The 19128-nt window shown below is 40.5% G+C and overlaps 2 protein-coding genes across 2 annotated transcripts in view; one reads left to right on the top strand and one right to left on the bottom strand.

The window, feature by feature from the left end:
• LOC115254570 (uncharacterized) overlaps positions 1–10462 on the bottom strand; it is a 47962-nt gene extending 37500 nt beyond the window's left edge. The window contains exons 1-2 of the mRNA XM_062857231.1: positions 10132–10462; positions 3296–3437 (exon numbers count right to left, since the gene is read on the bottom strand). Of these exons, the coding sequence (XP_062713215.1) occupies positions 3296–3402 (107 nt within the window). The 5' untranslated portion in view covers positions 3403–3437; positions 10132–10462. The remainder of the gene's footprint in view (positions 1–3295; positions 3438–10131) is intronic.
• A 4955-nt stretch (positions 10463–15417) lies between these two features.
• LOC134290171 (uncharacterized) lies at positions 15418–16446 on the top strand. The gene has a single exon (XM_062857230.1). The coding sequence runs from the start codon at positions 15418–15420 to the stop codon at positions 16444–16446; it is 1029 nt and encodes a 342-aa protein (XP_062713214.1).
• Positions 16447–19128: the final 2682 nt, after the last annotated feature.

Below are 19128 nucleotides of genomic sequence, written 5' to 3'. Positions count from 1 at the left end.
GTGGTAGCCCCATCAGCGTGGTCATCCCAGTGTTGGTTGGGACGTTAAACAGAACTGGCACGATGGCCCTCCGGCGAGACAGGAGTGTTGGCGTAGGCCCAATAAGCCACCCGTAAAAATCCCCATTGCGAATAACATAGGAGAAAATACGACTCGATACAATCGGCAAAGACCCAGGCGACGAAATAAGGACTACGATTGGAAACTTGGAACATGGAATTGCAAGTCACTAGGTTTCGCAGGATGTGACAGGATAATCTACGACGAACTACATCCCCGCAACTTCGACATCGTGGCGTTGCAGGAACTTTGTTGGACTGGACAGAAAGGTGGAAAAGCGGGCATCGAGCGGCTACCTTCTACCAAAGCTGTGGCACCACCAATGAACTGGGAACAGGATTTATAGTGTTGGGCAAGATGCGACAACGTGTGATCGGGTGGCAGCCGATCAACGCAAGGATGTGCATGTTGAGAGTTAAGGGCCGTTTCTTCAACTACAGCATCATCAACGTCCACTGCCCACACGAAGGGAGACCCGATGACGAGAAAGAAGCGTTCTACGCGCAGTTAGAGCAAACATACGATGGTTGCTCGACGCGTGACGTGAAAATCGTTGTCGGCGACATGAACGCGCAGGTAGGAAGGGAGGAAATGTACAGACCGTTAATCGGGCGAAACAGCCTGCACGCCGTATCGAATGATAACGGCCAGCGATGCGTAAACTTTGCAGCCTCCCGTGGTATGGTAGTCCGAAGCACCTTCTTCCCCCGCTATACCACGTTCTAATCGACGGTAAATTCTTCTCGGATATAACCGACGTCCGCACATAGTGGTTTCTGTGGTCGCTGTATGTATGCGCTCAAAACTTTCGACAGTTATCACCACGCGTCGAAGTCGAACGCCGCGGCTCAACATCGAGCAACTTCGTAACGTAGAAGTGGCTCAAGACTACGCGCAGCAGTTAGCAGTGGCCCTACCAACGGAAGAGCAGCTTGGCGCAGCTACACTTGAAGATGGCTGGAGGGACATCCGATCCGCCATAGGTAGTACCTCGGCTACAGCACTAGGCTTCGCGACTCCGAATCACAGAAACGACTGGTACGACGGCGAATGTGAACAGTTGAAAAACGAGAAGAATGCAGCATGGGCGAGAATGCTGCAACACCGTACGAGAGCGAATGAGGCACGTTACAAACAGGCGCGGAACAGGCAGAACTCAGTCTTCCGGATGAAGAAGCGCCAGCAGGAAGAACGAGATCGCGAAGCGATGGAAGAGCTGTACCGCGCTAAGGACACACGAAAGTTCTACGAGAAGCTGAACCGCTCGCGCAGAGGCTTTGTGCCACAAGCCGACATGTGCCGAGATAATCACGGGAATATTCTCACGAGCGAGCGTGAGGTGGTCGAGAGGTGGCGGCAGCATTACGATGAGCACCTCAATGGCGACGTTGCAAGTACCGAAGGTGGCGTGGTAACAGATCTAGGAGTATGTGCACAGGACGAAAGACTTCCGGCCCCTGACCTTCAAGAGATTGAGGAGGAGGTTGGCCGGTTGAAAAACAACAAAGCCGCTGGAGCAGATCAACTACCAAGCGAGCTTCTAAAATACGGTGGAGAAGCACTGGTGAGAGCACTACACAGGGTCATTACCAAGATTTGGGAGGAGGAAGTATTACCGGAGGAATGGATGGAAGGTATCGTGTGTCCCATCTACAAAAAGGGCGACAAGTTGGATTGCGGGCCCCGGGCCTTCACATTTTAGGGGCCCCACAAAATTTCACTTTGCGAAAAAAATGTGCAAGAATCTTCTCTTAATTTTAATTTTGTCATTAGAACTTCAAATTACTGTCTACTGCATTATTCCTTTTGAGAAAGACTGGAATTATTTGTCCAGGTATTAATTAAATTTTAAATGTTGCCTTTAGCTTGCCGATAATCATGAAAATCTCTACGACTGCTAGATGAACTCCAAAACTCTACTCTTACAGAGTCAAATGTCCTGAAAAAATTGTTTGTGTTATTCTGACTAGAGTTTATGAAAACATTTTGTAAAATTTTCTACAGATATTGGAAGATTTTAGGGTTTTTTTTTCGAAATTTAGACTTATTTTTGAAAACTTTTGAACTTATTTTTGCTAAAAAAATATCGGACTGAAACTCATGAATATTCATGTTAGATTTTCTACAAATCATCAACAATTTTAATGTGTTTCAAAACAAGCCAGTTGTGAGCTGTCCATTTCGATTTACTAATATCGGAGTACACTAGAACTTTTTATTTATTTTTTTGAGGAAATCTAGCATGAATTTTGATGAGATTTTTCTAGTAAACAGATTTGCTTACTGAAATAAGGAAGAGTCCATGGCGAGCTAAATTGGCGAACCAATTGCTTCTGAAATTTTCTCAAGGAATTTATTGAATATATCAAGATTCAATAGTTCCTCTGAGAAAATTTTAGAAGAAATTGGCTAAAAAGTCGTCCGGGTTTCCGCCGAAGATTTTCACGAAATTTAATAAGAAATTGCACTGGAAATTAAGTCAGAATTTCCATCAAAATTTTTTCATGGATTCCCTCTAAAATTTCTGCAGCATTTTCCATCATAATTTCTTCTTTGATTTCAGAGTTTTGTGAACATTATTTCGCCAGAACCTCCCCTAAAAATCGCATGAAAGAAATTTTTTGAGATTGCAGCAGGGATCTACCAGAAATATTATTTGTATTTCGTAAAAACGACACCACCGATTGTAATACACATTTTACAAGAAATTTCTTGAAACTTTCAGCAGTACATTCTTCTTGCAGTTTCTCTATGAACTCTGACATGAATTTCTACGAAATCTGGGATCTAACGCCGCGAACACAGTCGTGTTTTTTTTACTTTTTATAATGTTCTTTTATCATTGTTTTTGTGTTATGAATAAATTTAGTGGATGTCAACATTTTTCATAGCTCTGCTTCTGCTAAATGTTCGACATTTAAACACTCTTACAACGACATTAATACCTTCAATAACAAATTTGTAATAACCATTATTTTTTTAGATTTTTTTCCATGTTATATAGGCAAAAGTGTATCCTCTATATAGAGGGCCCCCACAACATTGTGGCCCCGGGCCCCCACATTTGTAAATCCGGCCCTGGTGTTACGTCTGTTTGTCTGTGGTTTGGCGGTTCCATGAATGCAGTTTTGTTATATATTTGTGCTTCTAAAGTTTGTATACGAAAATCAAATGGAATTTCTGGATGTTTCACCTTAACACTTACAGATTTTACGGGAATCTCATTTGCTCTTACCTCGGTAAACTCGAGGATACATTTCCAGTTGAAGGTCCTGGTTGTTGTTCGTCCACGTAGACCATTGGTTTGAAGGGGTTTTGCTTCTGGCTGTGTGTTGATGTCATCTTGTAATTGTATTCTAAATTCGGCCCAGTCACACCTGAAATATAAAAGAAACTTCCATCACTAATTCTCACGGCTGACGAAGATTTACATCGAACGCCTAGAAACAAATCTACTTAAGGACTTCTGCACTTCTGGCCTGCTTTCTCTCACAGACAGTTTTAACGTTTGAGCGGTTCCGCTCAGCTCAAACGTCGAACTTTCTGTGAGAGTAAGCAAGCCAGCAAAAAATGCTGTTTAACTTCGTCAATCCACTTTTCAGCAAGCTGAGATATCCGAGCGTGTTGAGTTCGAATCTTGTTCGGATCCAGATGTTATTTTGTTCTCTTTAAACAGTCACATTTTCAAATCGCACAAAAATTTCCAGCATGTATGACGGGGTCGATCCATCATAATTTTACAGGTTTTGTTCGTACTGTGCAGTTTTCGATTTTTTACGCCATTGGAATAACACCTTCCCATGTTTGTTGCTAACCAAGAAATTTAGGATTAAATTTATGGATAAATACCTCATTCACACTTACAAGCCACACTAGTAACCACTAAATTGTTTGAAAATGTGAATATTCTTGGTTTTCATATGTAGTTCGCGAAGCCCCTCCGATTACCAAGTAGCATGCCGGCCCTGAGACACAGCTCAAGGGGCCTCATGCCACTGAGCTAGTAATTTTGGAGTCACTGTGGCTGTGGAGCAGCCCTGTAGTCACAAAAAACATGAATTAACGGGATTTGGATAACAAAAAGATTCTGAAATCGAAATGAAAAATGTGTGTTTATCAAAGGCTTTAAAAGCGATCAGATGAAAAGCGGTCTACACTCGGAGGTTTGCAAGGTGATAGCTATCACTTTTGGATATACAGCTTTGTGGAAAAATAAACGACGATAAGCCGTATACACGACCCGGATTCCTGATATGCATTATCTTATCAAGAACGGCAATACGTAACGTGTCGAAGACAGTTACGTATTGTTACGTTCGGAAAAAAAATAATAAATCACATAGTTAAAGCAAAGCCAGTCTGCTGAAGTTATGATGTTATTATTTGAAAGTGAAATCGCTTGAAGCAAAGTTTACAGTATTAACGTAAACATCTTGTGGGACAAGAACATAGTAATGGTCGAATATATTTACACAGACAAACAGACGTAACACTACAGAGAACAGCGTCCAAGCTCATAAAGTGCAGTTGTGTAAAGAACTGCAACGGCTGTTTTGAAATAACTAGCAATGTGGCCAATACGCGGCCTTGTCACATTTCGAATCGTGGTGCAAATTTGCCGATGTTTTATATTTTGGCGCTAGTGTCGCCAAGTGTGCACCCCAATACACACGCTAAGAAAAAGTTACTCTAAAATGAGTAAGATGCCAAATCCAACCAATTTAAGCTGTATAATACTCTTCACATCAGCAAGAATATTATACGACTTAAGCTGATAAGATTTTCGCACTTGGGCCAGCGCTATCGCTGGAAATGCGATTTACTCATTTTTTGTGTTGTCCCACTTTAGCTCAGTTTTGTGTGAATTTTCTGACCGTGCAGTTCCACTGAGAGAATGTGTAAATTTACTAATGAAAAAACAATTGTCGATGTCGCTACTGCGCTTGTTTTTTTACTTACACAAGTTTTACAAGCAATTTTGTTCGAGCACACGCTAAGAATAAGTTACTCTAAAATGAGTAAGATTCACACAAAACTGAGCTAAACTGGAACAGCTCAAAAAATGAGTAAATTGCATTTCCATCGATAGCGCTGGCCCAAGTACAAAAATCCAACCAATTTAAGCCGTATAATATTTTTCACATCAGCAAGAATATTATACAGCTTAAACTGATGGGATTTTCGCACTTGGGCCAGCGCTAGCGCTGGAAAAAAAATTTACTCAATTTTGAGTTGTCCCACTTTAGCTCAGTTTTGTGTGAATTTTCTGACCGTGCATGTTCGTCTGTTCTCTGTGGTAACACTACGAACATTTTCTGATTGAAATCTTAGTCACGGATCCATATTCGCCCAATGCTAAAAAGACTGAGTTTAGCTAACCATCAGCTAGGTGGCAGTAGTGGACAAACCTCAAACTGGAACAAAACACATGCAAGCGCCACGGGTGATCGGTTTCCCAACTATCAATTGTTTAAATAGACATTAAATCGTCCAACGACGGGAATTATCAGAGTGCTACGTCCGTTTGTCGGTGATATTCATTTAAATTAGCCATGTTGCCGTAACGAGTATTTAAACACTGACAAACAGATGTAACACTCAGAACAACTCCTTAAAAAATCATCGCTCGGTTACACTATTGTGAATTTAGCACCAAATTGTTGTCGGAAATAACTTCATTGACTTCCGCTGCCTTTCTTATGCGTTAAATATAACGTCGGAAGTAGTGCCACCGACGAACCGACGTGACAGTGGTGTTTCAAAACTGTCCCTCCCTAAATTTAACGGTCGACCAGCAGAGCGAGCGAACGCTTCAGTCAAATCAGCGCAGGCACGAACCTTTTCCTATATGAATACACAGGGGTTTGGAGTCAAGCTATCAAAACAACGCGAATCGTTATAGAGGAGGCAGTAGTGTTCGGCTATTTTTCATCATGGCGTCGGGGACAACAAATTTGAATTTATTTGTTCTAGCTGTCACGTCGGTTCGTCGGTGGTAGTGCGCTGTATAGCAAATCTGATGCTCTATTCAACGCCCTATTTCCGACGTTATGTTTAATGCACAGGAAAAGCAGCGGAAGTCAATGAAGTTACTTCCGACACCAATTTAGTGCTAAATCCACAATAGCTAGCACCTGCTGGTGACGATATTGCGCGATGGACTGAGCAAAAAGTACACTCAGAAATAAGAGTATACACGGAATTACTATTATTTATGCATTTTGTATCCGCATCTCTCTCACTCTCTTTCTGTTTTCATGCTATCTGCCGTTTAGCCTGGGTTGAAGCGAAGTGATTTGTCAACCCAGACGAAGCAGCGGATAGCATGAAAACAGAAAGAGAGTGAGAGAGATGCGGATACAAAATGCATAAATAATAGTAATTCCGTGTATACTTTTATTTCTGAGTGTAGAAGGCACGACCACAGACAAACAGACGTAACACTCTTCTAAAGGGCTTGGCACATGCGTTTAACGATGAATTTGAATTTCATTTGATTTGCGCGATCGTTCCACCAGAGGTGCTAGTATTCGATCGCTTTGACGTTTGCTAGTGTACACGTTGCTGAATGATGCAAACGAGAATTACAGGCAAGTTGTGTAGTAGTGAGCGTGTTGGCAAACGTCAAATCGCAATCCATCATGGCGGACGATGTCTCGCGCGGTTATACCAACAGATGGCAGCATGTTCATGAAAAACAGACATCGGGCGAAAAGTTTAAATGAATTTCCCCTAAGAGTTACGTCTGTTTGTCTGTGGCACGACTTTCACTGAAGATGCGTCTTCATATTTCACTGTCAATAAGGATCCAAGGTAATTGATAACTTCCCACGAGCTCATTCGCTTCAGGTCATAGATGACGGAACATAATCTGGAATAGCACTTTGTAGACGGCATTCAAAAGAGTGATCACTATAGAAGTATTCACATTTCAAATGGTCGCCTTTCTCGTGATTTGGATAGATTACCCCTTACGTCCAATGCTCCGGTAACTGATCGGTTTCCTAGGTCCTGAATATGTATCAACATCCTCGATATCAACCGGTGCTGATAGGTAGACAACTTTTCTAGGCCCATCTTGATAAGGCCAGCTGCCATTACCTTCTATACCAGCTGCTTTGTTTATTTTAGGCGGGTAAATGGCACCCTCAATTTTCATTAGCGTGAGAGCTGGTTTATTCACGCCTCCGGGTGCATTGACGTAGCCGTTTCCGCTGTTACCTTGGTCTAACATGTGTACGTTCTGCTCGCCATTCAGGCAGTCATCGAAGTGTTGCTTTCACCTTTCAATTACATCACTCTCACTGTTAAGTGAACATTTCTCGTAATATACTAAACCAACGCACCTCAATGAGCAAGAATCAAATAAAAATTTCACTTTCGCTATGAGATTGGTGCATCAGATGTTCTGGTTCAATGTTGAACAGAAATTTTCAGACGTTTGTTAGTTCAAATCTCTTTCTCTCTCTTGAAAGCTGCCGCGATAGTCCAAAAATGCAGACAAAAAATTTTTCATGGAAAGTCAGAGAATTGCTATATCTGTTCTCCGGTTCTTACTCTCAAATATTCATTTCACAAATAAAAACTCTTAGACAAACTTTGAGTATTAAGTAACCATTACTTACGTTGCTCGATAATTGTAAATCGTTTTTACACTAATCACCAAAAAATTGTATCACTATGAACTGGTCGCTCTTTCTGAACTTGGTGCAGCTTTCGGGATAACTAGATACAGACTGAACCAGGCACACCTAGTTTTATACCATTGCGATATCAGTGGTACGGAAAATGAGGGGCGCGATAAAATGCGATAGAAAGTTTTAACACACGCAAATCCTCGTTGGTAAAGATAACCTAAGCAACCAAAAGTTCGGATAAAATAGCATTCTATTCAGCTCACTTTTTAAGTAATCAACCGAACTTGAGTTCACAAAGAGTACACTTGTGTTGCTGAAAGGAACGTAATTCAGCATAGAAATAAGCTTCGAAAAAATGAAAAAAATGTGCTTAGTCCTCAAAAGTAATTTATTATTAAGAATCATTAGTTCATGTAGAATCCAAATTGGCTTCTTTAACGGTGTTGAGATAATTTAATATTCTAAATCTGCATGTCAAAATGAACCGAAATCCAAATTTTCATGAATTTTGGAGCCCGGGAACCTATTCAAAAATCAATTTGAAATTTGTATGGGAGCGATTTCTCGCATCACCCCACGTCGCAGTTTGTACTGGGCGGAGCTGTCAAGCAGTTGCCTAGCTGTCAAAAGGTGATTTCAAAAAATATCTTTGAAATTGATTTAAGGTACCAAAATAAAGTTCTAAAAATCTGAAAAAAATCATAGTGGCTCAGAAAAAGGTGCTCTTTCGTATGAAATCAAAAAATAAATACATTTTTCAAAATTAAAAACCCAATTGACTAATACCACAGAGAACAGACATCCAAGTCCAGTTCCCAAACTGTGTAAGGAATTTAACGGCTATTTGAAATCGGCAACACAAGTGGCAATAGCGTGGCGCTGCAATCGATTGATTTTCCATACTAATTTAATTGACCACTTGAAATGTTTCAATTCACCACTGACTGTGGCAATATGGTGTTTGGTGGCGTTAGTGTTGTCATCGTGTATTGGTTTGCAACCTTACTCAAGTAATGATTCAAATCCTTACACAACTTTCCGAATGAAATTTGTTCTAGCCTGGATGTCTGTTCTCTGTGGCAACACTTCGATGACTGCCTGAATGGCGAGCAGAACGTACACATGTTAGACCAAGGTAACAGCGGAAACACAGAACAGACATCCAGGCTAGAACAAATTTCATTCGGAAAGTTGTGTAAGGATTTGAACAAGGGGGAGTCGCTGAGCACATCTTTACTTGTGCCAATTATTTTCAGTGTGCTAACGGGTATTCAATTGTGCCTCAGTGTGCCCCGAAGTGCCACTGCTTGATGATTCAGATTTTGCTTGGCAACTACCAAGACAACCAACTGTTTGTTTTCATTTTGCAGGTCAAATGCACATGGTTGCCTAGTTTTTTCACCCAAACTCAAGTGTCAAAATTGTGCCTCAGAGTGCCTCGGTGTGCCACACAGCGTATAAGACGGTGTGCTTGGCACCTCTTGGCACAATGTTCCAAGCGACTAGCCCCTTGGATTTGAATCTTTACTTGAGTAAGGTTGCAAACCAATACACGATGACAACACTAACGCCACCAAACTATAGACACTATAGATTCCATAGACTCGCGGAGACATGGTTGAGCAATACGATTTTAGTGTGTTTTTCCGTGAATTTAGAGTGTACCGAGCGAATATGACGTCACGCAATTCATTGTCGCTATTGAAAACGTGACGTCATGCTCGTTTGGCTACACGAACTGACAGTTCGTTTGGCTACAGTTGTCTTCGCCTTCGCGAGTCTATGGAATCTATAGTGTCTATACACCAAACACCATATTGCCACAGTCAGTGGTGAGTTGAAACATTTCAAGTGGTGAATTAAATTAGTATGGGAAATTACCCGATTGCAGCGCCACGCTATTGCCACTTGTGTTGCCGATTTCAAATGGTCGTTAAATTCCTTACACAGTTTCGGAACTGGACTTGGATGTCTGTTCTCTGTGGTGTTGCTTTCACCTTTCAATTACATCACTCTCACTGTTAAGTGAACACCCAACAAACATTTTTGCTGTATAAGAGTGGAACAAACAACTCTTAAGCAAACTTTAGCTTAAGAAACTGTTATTCAGCTACTTCTGTTTCTTGGGCATTTCTTGTAATATACTAAACCAACGCACCTCAATGAGCAAGAATCAAATAAAAATTTCACTTTCGCTATGAGATTGGTGCATCAGATGTTCTGGTTCGATGTTAAACAGAAATTTTCAGACGTTTGTTAGTTCTCTCTCTCTCTTGAAAGCTGCCGCGATAGTCCAAAAATGCAGACAAAAACACTATTTTCATGGGAAAGCCAGAGAATGGCTATAGCTGTTCTCCGGTTCTTACTCTCAAATATCCATTTCACAAATAAAAACTCTTGGACAAACTTTGAGTATTAAGTAACCATTACTTACGTTGCTCGATAATTGTAAATCGTTTTTGCACTAATCATCAAAATATGGTTTCACTTCGAACTGATCACTCTTTCTGAACTTGGTACAGGTTTCGGGATAACTAGCTACAGACTGAACCAGGCGAACCAAGTTTTATACCATTGCGATAACAGTGGTACGGAAAATGAGGGGCGCGATAAAATGCGATAGAAAGTTTTAACACACGCAAATCCTCGTTGGTAAAGATAAGATTCCTCCCTAACTCTTATTTTAGGTTGCATATGCATATGGAAACATGCACGGTCAGAAAATTCACTCATTTTGGAGCTAAAGTGGGACAACTCAAAAATGAGTAAATTTTTTTCCAGCGATAGCGCTGGCCCAAGTGCGAAAATCTCATCAGTATAAGCCGTATAATATTCTTGCTGATGTGAAGAGTATTATACGGCTTAAACTGTTTGGATTTTTGCACTTGGGCCAGCGCTATCGCTGGAAATGCAATTTACTCATTTTTTGAGCTGTTCCAGTTTAGCTCAGTTTTGGGTGAATCTTACTCATTTCAGAGTAACTTTTTCTTAGCGTGTTGAAAATTAGTTCCACCACTTTGAATTAGAAATGAGTTGAACAACAATACAATTCAGTAACAAATTTTGAAAACGACGTAAAATCAATGCTACACCATTGATTATACGTCGTGTAAGTAGGCATTTAGCCTATAATAGAAGATATGGAACATGCGACTTACCTGAGTCTCATCCCAGGGGCACCTAGTCTGGTGAGAGTAAGGATGGGGGCGCTACGATGGCCCACACCGTCGTCGGTCGCTGGGTTGACTTCGTCGGCACTTCACACACTTTGCACACTACGCTCTCTTCACGACCGTTCAGCCAAGTCGTTACACTCAGGGGCACTTACGGTACGGATATAGTTTTCTAATTCTGTTCTTCGTACACACTCGTTTTATGTGCCAAACCGGAGACGCGTTCCGAAGCAACTCTATTCGCACACGCGGTCCGCGGAGGAGGTCTACGGCACTAGCTCACTCGTTCCCCACGAGGAATCTAATCTTCTACTTCTCAAAACCATGGGGCACGATTCTCGCGGACACGGAGTTATTGCGAACACTTGGCTATCTCGAAACTTCACGGCACGCCTGGCCAAGTCAAAGCCTACTTCTCAAACTTTCCTCTAAATCTTGCACCCACGCCGGTAGCTTAATAATCTTCCTCTCGGTTTTTCACTTGTGTCTCGCACAACAGCTCAAGGCAAAAGAGCCCCTAGCTTCGGGGTCGAGCCCGGATGCTGCCTTTCCCACTCTTCTAAACCGACCGTGCTCCGTTTTCTCGGCTAATTTGCCCTGATCAGCTTGCCCATTATTGCAGTCAGAGCGAGCGTTTTATGGAGACGAGTGTAGTGACGGTGTTTCGAATGGGCAATTTTAAAGGGAAATTTAACAATTTTAGACCTAACTCCTAACACAAAACAATTTACATAGTTTATATATTTATTTTAAATTTTATGGGACATGCACATGTTACAGTCGTTTTCAAAATTTGTTACTGAATTATTATTTCCCTAGTGAATTCACTGGGTGGAACCCAAGCAACACACTTGGACATTAATAAGTTCCTGTAATTTGTATGCAACTATATTGAAAGTTATGCCATTTGAACCAATCGTCTTATTAACGACTTAATTGCAACCAAAAAAGCGCAAGAGGTGGAGCCAATATAAAACATTCATTCGTGATATAGACGGTTTTAATACGCAATCGAATTATAACCAAGATACAACTTATAGTCGACTTAAAAAATGGTGACCGATTCGACAACTAGTCTCACCACATTCGTCACTGCCAGTTATTATGCATCAACAGTTTCGTTCATGTGATAAATAAATTGTGTGCATAAATATACCGCAAATAAGGCTGACCGAGAACGTCAATTTGCGTGCCGTTCCAGATTTATCGATAAGTTACGCATTTTAGCTCCGTATTCTCAACGCGCCTCAGTCTACCTATCATTTTGCGAGTGAAAATTTAGGCATTTTTGGTAAAAATTAACTCGCCATATTGCTTTGGCGGAGTGCATTTCAGCAGCTTATTTAATGCACCCATAAAATGCTGAAAATTAATTTTAGAATATAGAAAGATACTACATATTTGTTGAATCATGTCTATGGGAATCCGTACTGACAAAGTACACGGAACCACCAAACTACCAAAAATTGGATTCTTTTGACGCAATCCTATAGTTCGGTAAAATAAGTCAACATTTGAGTGAATCGATTAAAATCACGCAAGGTAAATTACCTTTACCTCCAACTAAAAATATACTCAAGAGTAGGTAAACTCAACCCAAGACCCACTTCATTCAACCCAAATTTGGGTAAATCTACATTTACCCAAAATTGGCTTATTGGCCTCAAGGACCCCCGTTGGATAGACGCATCATCTGTGGGGGAGAGAGGAAAACCAACCTAATTTTGGGTAACTAATCAATTTGATATACTCATTTTAGGGTAAAATCGACCCAAAATAAGGTAGTTTGAATTTTCCGTGTAGGGCATAAATAATCAAAAAAGCAGACACTTGGACGTGTACTTCTCATTTACGTCGACAAGAGGCTGTCCATTTATTACGTACCGAAAGTTTCACGTTTTTTGTAAAAAATGTAAACCCATTGTAAAACTTTTCGTGGGTAACTCCTAATATTTTTGTACATTACGTTAGATTTCTCAAAACCCCATATATTGAAATCTTCCCAGTGGTAGGTGCCAGTCGTTCAGTACTGCGAAAATGAGGCATTATTTTTTTTTATTGGGTCAATCAGATTTTTTTTTTCTATTTTACCCACTTTAATTTTATAAAATTTGGAATATGTCGATAAATTTATGAAGAAAAGGTTACATTTTATTTGTACATGATTTCGTTATTTTTCAAACATTTTGGTTTTTTTAGTGCATTTTATATTTTTCGTGATCACAAAAACATTTTGCCGCACATTTTGGAACTTATATCTCTCCTGTCAAAATTGTTCGTTATGTTCTAACTAAGTTCCAGGTGCAACATGTATACAACAATCAGAATCAATGTTTTGGTTGATTTGGTTTGTAAACGGTTGTAACTACACAGATCGAAAAAAGAGTGTAAAGTTCTTTGACATATGATGCACATAATTGGAGCGTGGGATATCACAGAAGTTTACATGACATATCATGTAAAAGTCATAAAATATCATGTAAACTTCCATTATATGTCATGTAATACAGCATGACTCTGAATGTTTACATGACATATAACACAAATTTACATGATATATCATGTAAACCATCATAACATTAAGTTCACATGACTGAAATGAAGTTTACATGACGTGTAAATCTCATTATTTTTATCTGTGTAAGATTCGTTGAAACAATCATATTATACTTCAGTTACAAATTGGTTTCGCAAGTTTCGACTAATGATGACGTTTGTTTTTATTTTGCTAGTTGTTATAAAACTGTTACACCTCAGTTTGGCATTAACAACAGTATTTTAATAGGTTTTAATTTTGTTTGTTTCATGAAAACTCAGTTGCAACATGTTTGCAACGATGATCATTTCCATTTTAGTTGCAGGTGCTACTTGGGAACTATATTGGGGTGCACACTTGGTGACACTAGCGCCAAAAAGGAAAACATCGGAGAATTTGTACCGCGATTCGAAATGTGACAGCGCCGCGTAATGGCCACATTGCCAGTTATTTCAAAACAACCGTTGCAATTTTTTCCACAACTGCACTTTATGAGCTAGACGTCTTTTCTCTGTGGTGAAACTTTTGCCTGTCCCGATCATTTTGTCTATCCCCTGTATATGGCTATGTTGGAACGAAACACTCAATGTAGATACAAAAAAAAAGGTTTTGTTAGAAAAACATTTTTTTCTTAAATATGTCACAGCAACATTGTTCGGAGAAAATGTAGGTAATTAAAATACCTTTCTCCAGAAATAAAATCATAGGGTTTTTTGCAATATTGATTTTTATTTTTAAACCCTTTTTTTCAGTGTTGTAAGCAGTTAATATTCCCACTGCCAGAAAAAGCTAGGAAATATGTTGAGCCGGAAGACGTTCCTCCTCACATGCCGGAAGAAAGGAATCTTCCCATCGCACATCACAAAAGCGCTAAAATGCATGCACGAAATGATCGCCGAAAACGGTCCGTTCGTGAACAAGGTAGATCGCATAATGGCAAGGTTCAAAAAGTCGATACTGAATTTGGAAATTAAACAAACCTTCCATAAAATCAATACCCTTCGACGCGACATCCAACACCTCAGCATAAAAATCAACCGGCTGACGTGCAACGAAGTAGCAGACAGCTTTGTCGATCTCCAGAAAGCTTCTTTCCAGCACCATCTTCATGATGATGATATTGTTCTACCATCTATTGTAGCAAGGCAGCTGCCTATAGCACTGGAATAATCTGAAAAGCGATTTGATCAAGATTGTGCTGTCGTTAGTGGTCAGTCATTCTCCTGAAGGGCCAAAAAGGTTTGTGCGGACCCGCAAGCAGAGACACTTGCGCGAAACCCGCGTCAGGGGAAAAGAATCTCCTTCCAGAAGAAAGTTCTCACGAACAACCGCAAAATCAAGCCCTCGATTGACAGAATACTCCCAATAGATGGGGTCGAAGAGCCCGCCCTCAATCCGCGAAATGTTAACAACAAGGAGGAGGCAGTTCGAAGCTCCTGTCCAAATCGTTTCAATCGGGTGCCCTGATGGTCCCTCCCTTTCCCAATATATGATGAGATATGTATATGTAATGTATGTAAGTGTGTGTTGTGTATGTTTTGTTATACATTTGTTTGAAAAACAATCAAAATCATGATTAATAAGCATTTATAAAATACGCGAAACATTTACCTGATTACTCCTGAAATAAAATGTGGATTAGCAACAAAACATTAAAAAGCACATCAAATCTCGATCCTGGAATGTCTGCTCACCACAAATCAGCCACTTTAGGCATGAAAACATTAACAAGATCGAAATTTGATGTGGTGGTAGATCTTACGCCGCAACGCACCATTCTAAGGTGATCTACCCACGTTACGGGGCGCTTCTTTCCAGCACCATCTTCACCAGAAAAACAAAACCACTGGGAAGAAACTACTTGCTATTTCTCATGGTCTCACCGAGCAATCCACAATCAACTTCAATCAAAGCGCCGTGCTGAATGCTACAACTATCCAAGTTCCCAACGAAACAATGCACCTTCTAAGCTTGGGACCGAAGTTCGCTCTGCCAGAAACAACAATACAGCATGTCCCTCTATACCACGTCATGGCAGACGTTGAGTCCATTCCTGCGGACGGACCGAAGGAAAGATGTGCAGGACCAAAATAGATGCCGAATCACCAATGCGATAACGAACTTCATTCACGGTTTCAACAAGTCAAACAAGCAGCACGACCCCGTGGTAAAATTCTGCACATCTGCGACCCGAGCCACGACACGGTTCCTCAAACGAAACCCGGACATCTGTATTCTATCCGCTGATAAGGGCAACAGAACGGTTATCATGTACCGAGAAGAGTACAACCAAAAGATGAGAGCGTTGATCAACGACGATGACACATACGTGGAAGTGAAGAGAGATCCGACCCCAAGTATCCAGTCAAAGAACAACAGCATTGTAAGAAGAATGAAAGATCTCCAACTGGTCGACAACTACACCGCACGCGAACTCAGCAGATACGATTCTGTCTGCCCAAGAATCTACGGGCAACCGAAAGCACACAAACAGGACGTACCGCTCAGACCTGTAATCCCCAACATGACAGCTCCAACCTACATGCTGTCAAAATTCGTTGCGCGCATACTGCAAGAATCTCTTGTAAGCAAGTATAACACCGCCAGCTCTTTCACGTTCTGCCAAGAAATCCAACAAATCAAGCTACCAGAAGGATACGTCATCGTGTCGCTAGATGTGGTGTCACTTTTCACAAATGTCCCCAGAGAATTAGTCCGCAAAAGCATAATCGATAGGTGGTCCGAGATTAACACCGAAATCAATCTGGACCTGTTCATCGAAATAGTTGATCTGTGTATGGACTCAAGCTATTTTAGGTTCGAAGGGAAATACTTCAAACAAATTTTCAGTACAGCTATGGGAAGCTCGTTGTCACCTATCCTAGCCGACATTGCATTAGACTCAGTAATCGATAAAGCAATATCAACCCTTCCCTTCCAAATTCCCGTCCTAAAAAAGTATGTCGATGATATATTCATAGCTGTTAGTTCAGTGGCAATGAGCAGCGTTCAGATTATTCAAAACTATTTTCTGTGCTAAATTTCTTCCACTAGATCAGCACAACGGGGACACAGTCTAGTACCAAGGTAAGTTTATTCTTTTCTTTTCAGGTTCACACTTCACTATGGCGTTTGCGGTTTTCAAAGGTAAGTATTTATTAATTCACTTTATTTCACTTACTACAGTCCTTAATTAAATTCACTTTATTACTAATCACTAACTAAATTTAACAAATTCAAATTCACTGAGTAGAATAGTTTGGTTCAGTTCTTCGCTCGATGACCGGTTCGTTGCTTCGCTCACGGTGATAGTTGGTTGACGTAGAGAAAGAGGTATTCGATGATGATGGATGGCCTTTTATATTCGTGGTTTCTCCATCTTGTTTAGGTTGTCCCGGAAGATGAAATAACAACAAAAACGCAGCCTATCGCAGCGCGCCATGATCGACTATTGGGGATCAAAAATGCTGTCAGTCGAAGCGATGTCACACATAGATGGCCGTAGTGCTGCTTTTCGAGTGAATACTCGAACATCCGCCCTCAGAAATCCCATTTCTGCAGTAGATCATATGCGGTTGCATAACTCAGACGTCGAATTCATTGATGACCTCCAATCAGAAGTTACGCTAGATTTGCCTCATCCCATTTGTCGACGAAATCGATGAAGCGGTGACGTTTGGCTCGTAGACGTCAAACTCAATGATGATGATCATCAGCTCCCATCCGCACGACGCATTCGACGTAAACAAACATGGAAACGAGAAGAAAAGACCCGGTAGCGGGTTACGGCATAATTTTATGTTATATGACAGGTTCTTACCTTGTCCTTTTTTTAAAAAGGACCTTTAATCTTTATTTGTAGGTGCTCCGGACTGGAATCACAGAGAACAGACGCCCAAGCTCATGCACTGCAGTTGTGTAAAGCATTGCAACGGTTGTTTTGAAATAACTGGGAATGTGGCCATAACGCGGCGCTGTCAAATCACAGAGAACAGACGAACATGCTCGAACAAAATTGCTTGAAAATCTTGTGTAAAGAAAAATCAAGCGCAGTAGCGACATCGACGGTGACTTTCCCACCTAAAAACTCCATCCGACACCATGATGGCGCTTAATGAATTAACTACATCGGCTGTTTTCCTACTCTCCGCATCGACCAATGTGGCGCTAGCTTCTATGCGCGAAAAATCGCTAAAAGTAAATCGCAAAAATATTGTATGGCGAATACCATCTAAAGGCAAATTCTTCAAAGTGGAACACATTATTCGAAAAAATATTTGGTAGTGGTTGTGCACAATGGTGACCACTATTAAGCCTACCAAATATTTTTTCGGGAAAAGCTTTGTATTTCAAGTAATTCAAGTTTAGATGCATTTCGCCATACAAAATTAAATTGATTTACTCCTGCTGATCAACTGTGGCTGCGCGCAAAGCGGGTAGTCCATTAAGAAATATTTCACTAGCGCACCTTTAAATATTCCTACACTGGGAAAAAAATCTTCATTTCTTCTATGTGTCCGGGACATGGATTTTTGCAATGGGGGTAAACAAATGTTTTCCATTAGTGCGACTCATACTTTTGATGAGGCACCATACAGCAGCGACTCATACTATTTAGAGCACATACTATTCATGTGCTAATTTGCCTGCGTAATCGGGTATTGGTTGCATATACTTTGGATGTGGTTTGGCACATGGATATTTGCCATCAAGTATGAGGCAATTTTCCTGAGTGTACTCAGAGATTGAGCTTTATTTGCTCAAATAACAAGATGTGTATGATTGTTTCACTAATTCAGCTACACAATTTGAGTGAAGCATTGAACATTAGTTTCACCACTTTGAATTAGAAATGAGTTGAACAACAATTCAATTATTATTTTCCTAGTAAATTAACACATTCTCTCAGTGAAACTATATTGGGGTGCACGCTTGGTGACACTAGCGCCAAAAGATAAAACATCGGCGAATTTGCACCGCGATTCGGAATGAGACAGCGCCGCGTAATGGCCACATTGCCAGTTATTTCAAAACAACCGTTGCAATTCTTTACACAACTGCACTGCATGAGCTTCGACGTCTGTTCTCTGTGGTTTGATGCTGATTTTATTGTTAATGGCCTTGCGTGAGTAAAACAAGTTGTTTTTATTATATATTATATATACATATAATATAATATACTATGTACCGTAATGTTCCGATTTTATCACGCCCTCCGCGCATTAGTCGTTTATTCATTAATTTGCTGTTACATTTGAGGACAAGTGCTTTCCCTCTTCTTCAAGATTAATGTTGAAAGCGTGTTTTGCAACGTTAAAAATATTGAAATGGGTATAGATGTTGAAGAATATTACAGGGCATTTTTGAAAAGGGGCGTAATTAAATTGTTTAAACAGATGTCGCTGATGGCAATTTCTCAGTTGTTGTCGTTTTCGAACTTCCTGCGCCCTGCTTAACCGATGATATACAGATGGCTCGTTTGTCAAATTCTAGACGGCAGGACGTGCAAATGCGTAATTTTGTACACAATGTGGACATTTGGGCATAACCAGTCTCTTTCAGTTTATCTATGGTGCTTTCGGTGAGATTTCGTAACTCTTTTGAACATTTTTTTTCATCAAACGGTCTACAAGAGAGCGTTGAGTTGAAGACCTTTGAGAAAGCGACTGTTCATCTTGTTCGTTAGATTATAATAAACAAAATCACTTATTAATTTTAACTT

The sequence above is a fragment of the Aedes albopictus genome, chromosome 3 (genome assembly GCF_035046485.1).
Source record: "Aedes albopictus strain Foshan chromosome 3, AalbF5, whole genome shotgun sequence".
NCBI lineage: Eukaryota > Metazoa > Arthropoda > Insecta > Diptera > Culicidae > Aedes > Aedes albopictus.
Note: the sequence above shows the minus strand (reverse complement) of the source record. Positions and strands in the feature narration are given on the sequence as shown.